This window comes from Lactuca virosa, chromosome 2, assembly GCF_052849685.1.
Source record: "Lactuca virosa cultivar CGN04683 chromosome 2, Lactuca_virosa_CGN04683_v6, whole genome shotgun sequence".
Lineage (NCBI taxonomy): Eukaryota > Viridiplantae > Streptophyta > Magnoliopsida > Asterales > Asteraceae > Lactuca > Lactuca virosa.
Genome location: NC_136427.1, coordinates 63530477 through 63539702, shown reverse-complemented (window position 1 = coordinate 63539702; position 9226 = coordinate 63530477). Strand labels below are relative to the sequence as shown.

Here is a 9226-nt window from a genome sequence, read left to right as displayed (position 1 = left end):
GATAAATGTTTTATTCATATATGAATATAAAATATGACGACAACTAATACACGTTTTATTCATATATAAATATAATATATGATGAAAGATGATGTAAAAAATATATTTTAAGTAAGAAAACTTTATTGCGTGTCATATTCATATATGAACGGTACTTAAACTATAAAAAAAGTTACGCATACGTTTTATTCATAAGTGAATAACGAATATACTGTAATAAAAATCTGATAGATTTTTTTATTCACTTATGAATAACGAGAGTTGAAACTCTAAAAAAAATAATTTTTTTATTTTATCTTAAAAGTATATTAATATGGATGTCTATTCATAGAGAATAAAAAATTATGAATTTTGATATATTTAAAATAATTTTTCGATAATAATGGTTTTCTAAAAATAAAAAAAACGAAAAAAAAAATATGTTTTTTTTGTATATTAAGATAATGATTAACATAGTTTAAGGAAACATGTTTGGTTGGAAAACACATGTTTATCCGTTATTCATTTCCGACGGTACGCCTAAGTGTTGTGCGGCAAAATAAATATATGGCTGAAAATGATTCCTCCATTCTCAACCTTTTTTTTTCTCAATTGAACCCTCCTCTCTCTCTCTCTCTCTATATATATATATATATATATATATATATATATATATATATATATATATATATATATATATATAAATAAAAATTACCACACATTAAAAAACTTGTCTATATTTTGATAGAGAATAAACTAATCCAAACACTTTTTTAAACTCCAATTTTGACTGACACCAAAAAACGTAATTGCACTTTTATAGATAAGTATAAAATGTTTTAAAGAAGCAATCCCAAATATCTCCCAAGTCTGAAACGAAATGGTACATAGTTTTCATATTAAACACCAAACTCCCAAAGCTCATCAAGTAAAAAAAGAAACCCAGTATCATTACGAATAAAAGGTAAAGTTGGGAAAAACAGCTACTACCAAATACACAAATTTCAGAAGTCAAAAAAAACCTCAACACAAAATTTGAGTCCTTGCAATTATTCAATAAAACCTTCTTCTAGACCAACAACTTTATTTTGATATACCACATTCCGCATGGACAACTCTTTCCTCATATCTGTGAACACAAATCTCTCTAGTAAGGTTCCACTGGCTTCCGGAAGTTTGCTCCTGCATAAACTGCTTCTGAACCAAGTTCTTCTTCAATTCTCAAAAGCTGGTAACATCATCCACCAATAAATTTCATTAAAAACTGTCTTGTATAGACTCATTTCCTTGACTTATTATTTTCTAACTTAATTAAGTAAAAATAAGAATTATGAAGGAAGAAAGGGAGAAAAAGTCAACCTGGTTGTATTTTGCTAGACGCTCAGATCTGCAAGGAGCTCCAGTCTTGATTTGACCCTGAAAGGTTCCATTGCATTGCATTGTTTTATTCAGTAACAAGAAATTTATAATTTTCAATAAAAAGAAAATGAAAGAATAAATAATATGATATAAATATAAATAATTTGGTGGATTTTATTAAGTAAAAAATTGTGATAATTACCGTAGCCAAACCGACGGAAAGATCAGCAATGAAGGTGTCCTCTGTTTCACCACTGCAAATATAACAATAGCTCATAATTATTTAATATTTCATGAATATTATACTTTTTTAATTTTTTTTTAAAAAAAGTAAATCAGAGATTTATATATTTTAAAACCGAATTTTGAATTGTGTACCTTCGGTGACTGGCCATGACACCCCAGCCAGCATGCTTGGACATCTTCACAGCTTCAATACTCTCGGTCACGGATCCAATTTGGTTAACCTAATAACAGTGTAAACAATAGAATTAATGGCAAAATATAAATAAATAAATAAATAACACTTGTTCTTTTACCATTTTATTGATTTAGCCACGGAATTATATTTTTTGTATAGATTGAGCTTTTGAACTATTATTATTAGGGTTTTATGTAAAAAAGTCAACATTATGTTGGGAACATTCCTAAATTTTTTTTGAACAAAACAAGTCCCTATTATTTAATTTTACACGGAAAAATTAAATAATCAGGACTATTCTGTTCAAAAAAAATTTTAGGAATGTTCCCAAAATAATTCGGACTTTTCTACATAAAACCCATAAATATTACTATAACAACAAAAATATTATTTCAATGGCTAATTAATGAGTGACAGGTTTTTCTGTATTTTGTATTTTTTCATTTGCTAAATTAATAAAATAATGTGCTTGCACCATTTTATCAATTTTAGACACTAGACTATTATTATTATTATTATTATTACTACTATAACAAAAATAAAAATTATGTTTTTCTGTATTTTGCTTTTATTTCAAAAGTTTAACTGTCAAATAAAGTATAATGATTTATTCTCTACAAAAATAGCTAATTGGGTAAATCAATAAAACAAAGTACTTATGCAATTTTATCATTTTAGCCACTCAACTACTATTTTTTATCAATTTAGCCACTAATTTAAGGGTGAAAGCATTTATCAAAACCAGGTAACCAAGAAAAAATAATTTTTTAAGCAGACAAGTAAAGTATAATGGCTAAATCAATGAAATGGTAAAAACTAAAAAGTAAATTGCCTAGAAGTAATTTCTTAATCAATAAGATAAGTGATATATATACCTTAAGAAGAAGAGCATTGCATGTCTTCTCATCAATTGCCTTCTTAACTCTCTGTAAACAAAAATAAAGCATTGAATAAAGATTATTTATAGGATGAAAAAAGAAGTTGAAGATGACGTGGCGAAAATCTAACCGTTGGATTGGTGACCAAAAGATCATCTCCCACAATTTGTACTTCTTCACCACATTCTGCAGTCATCTTGGCATAGTGTTCCCAGTCATCTTGGTCAAAGGGATCCTCAATTGACACAATTGGGTATTCACTCACAAATGACTTGTAAAGATCTTTCAATTGTTCTCCTGAAATCTTCTCTTTTCCATCATTGTTCTATAAAAAAAAATAAACATATGGGAAAATTGTTATAAATCCAGAATCAGATAAAAGCTACAAACTTTCTTTTTATATTCCATTTGTCAGAAAGAAATGGGCTAGATATTGCTATTATTGGAAAAAAAAAAGTAGCTATTTTGGTGTTTTGGAAAAAGGGTATATTAGTAATTTCCCAAATTTACCTCTTCCTTGAAGTTGAGATCATAGGTCTTTCCATCCTCTGCATAAAATTCAGATGCAGCAACATCCATTCCAATGACAACCTAAAGGAATAAGACATTGAAATGTTTATAATTGAAAACATAACTTAGTTAACTTTAAAAAAGGCAAGAAAATAAATGAGTGATTCTTTTTTACTTAATGCAAGAAGAAAAAACCTTAATAGAGAAAATCAGTTAAATGATGTTTTCCTTATTAAGTTCTAAATAATTTAGAAATTTGAAAAAGATTTGACTTTAAAATTAATTACCTTTCCGGTGTATCCAGCTTTAGCAATTGCAGTTTTGAGCAATTCAAGACCCTCCTTGTTTTCCTGTATTTAAAAAAGACAAATTCATCTTAGAAATACTCTCAAATACATAAAAAATTAGGAAAAGGACAACAATTTAAAATGTGGTTTACCTGAATGTTAGGAGCAAAGCCACCTTCATCACCAACATTGGTTGCATCTTGGCCATATTTCTTCTTAATCACAGACTAAAAAAACAGAGGAAAAATGAAAAAGATTAGTTAACCTAAAACCAAAAGCAAAGTAGAAATCTTAATTAGTCAATGTCAAAAAATTTAACTAACTAACTAACCTTCAAGTTGTGATATACTTCAACACCCATCTTCATGGCTTCCTTGAAGCTGGAGGCACCAATAGGGAGAATCATAAACTCCTGAAAAATTAAGTTGTTGAGAATCTTTCAAATAAAAGATATCAAAACTAAAATATACAACAAGATATAAAGTGTATAATCATGACATACCTGCATGGCAAGTTTGTTTCCTGCATGTGATCCACCATTGATGACATTAAATGCAGGTACTGGCAAAACCAAGTTCTTGTTTCCAGCTAAGTTGGCAATATGCTGCAATCACAAGAAGTTTCAAATCAAACAAAAGAATTACAATAACAATTAGATGAGAAAAAAAAGTAAATGGAATGATTTGAAATTACCTTGTAAAGAGGGATATTGAGGGCACTAGCTCCAGCCTTGCAAAGTGCTAGAGACACAGCCAAGATAGCATTGGCTCCAAGCTAAAAAAACATAAAGGTTTAGTAGTAAGTAACTTAGTAAGTATTAGTTCCATTAAAGAATATGAAATAACAAAATCAAATCATTTTGATTCTATACCTTTTGTTTACACCAACCCCATTCGTTTTGAGTTCCATCAAGCTGCTGAACCATGAAGTTATCAATTCCAGTTTGATCAGTTGGGTCCTGAAATACAGAAGATATATATTAGGAATTTAGGATCAGAATAATGTCTATAAGCATAAAGTACAAATACAATAATCAATATTGAGGGTTGAGTTGAGGTTTATGAACAAACCTTGCCAACTAGAGCAGGGCCGATGATTGTGTTAACATTTGCAACAGCCTAATCAAATAAAGGAAAAGTATAATTAGATCAGACATTGTTGATCTGAATATATAAATAAACAAATAGTGTCAACAAGAACCAGTAACTCACCTTGGAGACACCTTTTCCAAGGTAGTCTGACCCTCCATCCCTTAGTTCAAGGGCCTCGTAAATACCTACACGACAATAATTATATTAATATAATGAAAACATGTACAAAATAGCAAAATGAATGTATCTGACACTTGAAGTGGAGTAGAAAATACAGTCATATGTCGATGGTGAAACAGATCTTACCGGTGGATGCACCACTGGGTACAGCAGCTCGGGCCAATGTGCCATCGGAAAGAGTAATATCAACCTGTGTCAGATTGAATTTATCATCCAAGTATTAGTATATACAAACTTCTCCAGAACAAATCGAAATACTTTATCGATTCGCGATTAAGTTAATATGAAGTTCATTAGCTTGATTTTAAGTTAGATATTTATTAGGAATCAAGTAAGAATCGAATCAATAACAGATCGGTAGCAAAAGTCGAATTCGATTTTATACTTTGATGTAAAAATAACTGTCTGATTCAAACATATGCTTGTGCTACTTTGTATCGATAACGACGATCTAAAAGCAAGTCAAACACAATCACTTGAATTATAGCACCGAATTTTTTAAAGAAATCAAACTAAAACAACTAAAAGGAACTGAAAACTCGCTTAGTGTAACAACAACCGTCACCGATTGAACAAATAAACTTATCTTAGCAACAAAATCTCTAAAAAACGATTTCAAAAAGCAAAATTACAGAAGAAGTTGAGCGATCTAAAAGTAAAGCAAACCTCAACGGTTGGGTTGCCTCTGCTGTCGAAGATCTGTCGTGCTTTTACTAACTTGATGGTGGCCACCATTTTTTTCGAGATTAAGATCTATAGAGAGTTGAGAGAGATGTGTTAGGTGAGAGATGCGGAAGAATCGAAGTGAAGCACGCCGGGTATTTGTAAAGTGTTGAAATCAATAGCAGCCGTCAGATCAGCGTGATTTGAAAGCCATAAGACCGATGCCACGGTTATTTGCAATCTTAACCTTCGAGTTTAGTAGCATTTACAATCCTAATCTTGATGCTAAACAATATTTACAATTTGGCCCCCAAAGTGATCTTCTTTTGACCTTTCCTACACCTAAAAGGACATGGCTCCCTTTTTAGGTGGAAAGTAAGGCATGGCTCTTTTTTCTTGTTTTTACTCCATGATGTCCACATTTTGGTCACATAACCACACATGACAAATAATAATAAGGTTTTTGTTGTTTCTTTCAACACCATGGAGATGAGGGGTGTTCAAAATTTCTGAAAACCGAAAAATCGAACTGAAAATCCGAAAAACCGTACCGATTTTTAGGTTAACCGAATCGGGTTTTTTTAATTTTCCATGTTTGGTTTACCAAACCGCTAAAATCTTCGATTTTCGATAGGTTAAGGTTCATGCTTTTTACCTCCGACAGTTAACCGAAAAATCGGTTTTTTTTTTGTTATTAATTTATTACTATTTATAACATAATCAATAAGATGTGCAGATTTCAACAAGATTTAAATTTAAAATAGGTAAAGATCTGTTAGAGTTATTAGACGATCATTATGGCACATTAATTTTCTTTTATTAAATTAGATAACGATTTCATTTAAACTAGCATGTTTATCTTATATTTCATTTAGAACATCTATCCATAGTTATGATTATACGTTTACCATAACAAATAAATATTGGTTGACAATTATCCTCCGTAATATTCTGTATAAATAAAACTTGTTATATTCAATATTCGGCAAGAACTATCAACAAGAAAAAACTAGGATCTGCTTCATCTATTTCGATCAAACAAAGAAAATAGGATGTCAAGTTTCGATAACAAAGATATTGAATATGACTTCTCAAAGAGGAAGAAGAAAAGGGACCAACCTCAATCTGATGAAGTAAGTGATTTTATTCCTAACGATAAAAAGAAAAAATCATTATATTGGGAGCATTTTGAAAAAACTGATAATCCAAAGTATTTTACTTGCAAGTATTGTAAAAAAGTTGTCTGTTATTTGTCTAGAAATGGGACAAGTGTTTTGAAAAATCATATAGACAGACACAAGAGTTACCCAAAAATTTTAAATAAGAAACAAAAGCTACTTAGTTTTGATTATGTAAATAATACGAATGTGGAGATAGAAGAAGTAGGTGGCCCTAGATTGTAGGATTTTGATCAAGATCTAGCTCGAAAAGCGGTTGTTAGGATGATTATAATGGATGAGCTACCCTTTCTTTTTTGTTGAGCGGGAAGGATTTGTTAAATATTAAGCTAGACATATTCAGAAATATTAGAATTAATTTAATATTTAAAATGGGTCAACAGTTGTGTCCTTTCGAAAGTAACTGTCATATGACAGTTACCAAAACTGTGTATATATATGTCTCCGTGTCTTGATGTAAATGTTGTTGATGTATCAATAAAAAGGAATATATTTGTATTCCCATATAAAGGTCCACTGCTTTCTTTCTTCTTTCTTCATATATATTTGCAAAGAAAACTTCTGCACTTCTTGTTGAATCTTGGTTTGATTCCAACAAAGTGGTATCAGAGCCCGCAATTCTTAATCAAAAAGATATCAAGTTTCTTTCCTTAAAGATGGCTACGAACAACGGTCTTTATCAAACCCAATTACCACAATTGAATAGTAAAAATTATCATCACTGGAGTATCCAAGTGAAGGTTATGTATGAATCTTTGGATCTATGGAGTATCGTAGATAAAGGCATCTCTCAACCACAGAATCCCATTGCACAACAAGAAAATAATTTAAAGGAATTAGAAAAGAAGGACAAGAAGGCGTTATTTCTGATTTACCAGTCAGTTGATGATCCTATCTTTGAAAGGATATCAGGCTCAAAATCTTCCAATGAAGCCTGAGATGCATTGCATAACACATACATGGGACAATATATGGTTAAAGTAGTCCGTTTGCAAACCTTGCGGTGTGAGTTTGATAGGTTAAGAATGAAAGAATCTGAAACCGTATAAGAGTTTTACAATCGGGTGATTACCTTAATGAATCAAATGAGATTGAATGGGGAAGATATTAAAGAGAAGAGGGTTGTTCAGAAGACACTACAGAGCCTCACCTGTAAATTCGAATATGTGATTGTAGCAGTGGAAGAATCAACGGATTTATCTGTTTTATCATTGGAAAATCTCATGGGGATACTTCAATCCCATGAATTTCGTATGAGGAACTTTGATGATGACTCTATAGAAAAAGCTTTTTCAAGTCTCTTCAAAACCAAAAGGTAAGGAGCATGCAAAACCTTTAGCAGAAATCCAATGTTTCTATTATCACAAATTTGGACATACAATGAAATACTGCAAGAAAGGAAAGAAAGATGAGAGTGAGGATGTTAATTTCATATGTGGGAATGAATTCAAGAAAGATAACACGATGTTTATGGCTATTGAAGAACTTGAGAGTTTGGTTGATAATGCATGGTGCAAGGATAGTGTATGTGATGATCTTGTGAAATAAAGCAAGAAACTGTGTATGCTTGTGGATGATAAACTCTATGGGAAGTTGAAGGAAATTGATGATGATGATGATGATGATGATAATGATGCTTGAAGTATAAATACTTCAGGAAGATGGATGCTATGTCATACACTGTATATAGTAAGTTTAAATAGTCTAGCTTAGAGGGTATGTTAAATATTAAGCTAGAAGTATTCAGAAATATTAGAATTAATTTCATATTTAAAATGGGTCAACAATTGTGTCCTTTGGAAAGTAACTGTCATATGACAGTTACCAAAATTGTGTGTGTGTGTATATATATATATATATATATATATATATATATGTCTCCGTGTCTTGATGTAAATGTTGTTGATGTATTAATAAAAAGGAATATATTTGTATTCTCATATAAACATCCACTGCTTTCTTTCTTATTTCTTCATATATATTTGTAGAGAAAACTTCTGCACTTCTTGTTGAATTTTGGTTTGATTCCAACAGGATTTTGTTACCTATGCATAGTGTTATGTCCTTAGTTTAAAGATCCATCTCGTGCAACTATAAATAGAGATTGTTATGATATGTTTCTTGAAGAAATGAAGAAACTAAAAGCTTGTTTCAAGAATGTCGTCAAGAGTTTGTCTCACTACTGATACTTGGACGTCTAGGCAAAATTTGAGCTATATGTGTCTAACTGCACATTTTTTGACGATGATTGGAAATTGCATAAAAGAATAATTAATTTTTGTCCTATTGTCGATCATACCGGAGAACTTATTGGTCAAGTTGTTGATAAGTGCTTGATTAAATAGGATCTCAAAAGAATTTTAACAATGACGGTGGACAATTCAAGTTCAAACGATACAGTTGTACAATATTTAAAAAGAATAAACAATCATTGGGGGGTGTATTAGAGAGTAAATCTTTGCATATGAGATGTGTTACTCATATTTTGAATTTAGTTGTTAAAGATGGCTTGGTTGATCTTGCTACTTCAATAAAGAAAGTTTGTGTCACTGTTAGATATGTTACATCCTCACCGGTAAGTGTAACAACGTAAATTTTTCAAACCAAAATTTTTCATTTTCAAACACAAGTAAACACATGTCACATTTCTCAAAAATCTCAAGTATCAAACATCAACACA

The 9226-nt window shown here is 30.7% G+C and overlaps 1 protein-coding gene across 1 annotated transcript; it reads right to left on the bottom strand.

Annotated features, from left to right (window-relative positions):
* Positions 1-908: 908 nt before the first annotated feature.
* On the bottom strand, positions 909-5522 carry LOC145159135 (enolase 1). The gene is made up of 17 exons (XM_079078048.1): positions 5372-5522; positions 4832-4895; positions 4646-4710; positions 4505-4552; positions 4306-4392; positions 4128-4208; positions 3937-4038; positions 3766-3846; positions 3587-3661; positions 3435-3497; positions 3148-3228; positions 2768-2962; positions 2635-2685; positions 1717-1805; positions 1541-1592; positions 1339-1395; positions 909-1207 (listed from the first exon to the last, which is right to left on the bottom strand). Exons 1-17 carry the CDS (start codon positions 5438-5440, stop codon positions 1127-1129), a joined length of 1341 nt encoding a protein of 446 aa, XP_078934174.1. The 5' UTR covers positions 5441-5522; the 3' UTR covers positions 909-1126.
* Between the last annotated feature and the right edge of the window lie 3704 nt (positions 5523-9226).

Excerpts from the sequence above, each read along its gene's own strand:
- LOC145159135 (XM_079078048.1), bottom strand. The coding sequence starts at position 5,440 with ATGGTGGCCACCATCAAGTTAGTAAAAGCACGACAGATCTTCGACAGC. Across the intron at positions 4,553-4,645 it reads TTGGAAAAGGTGTCTCCAAG|GCTGTTGCAAATGTTAACAC; the intron begins GTGAGTTACTGG and ends TTATTTGATTAG. Across the intron at positions 1,208-1,338 it reads GTCTAGCAAAATACAACCAG|CTTTTGAGAATTGAAGAAGA; the intron begins GTTGACTTTTTC and ends TGATGTTACCAG.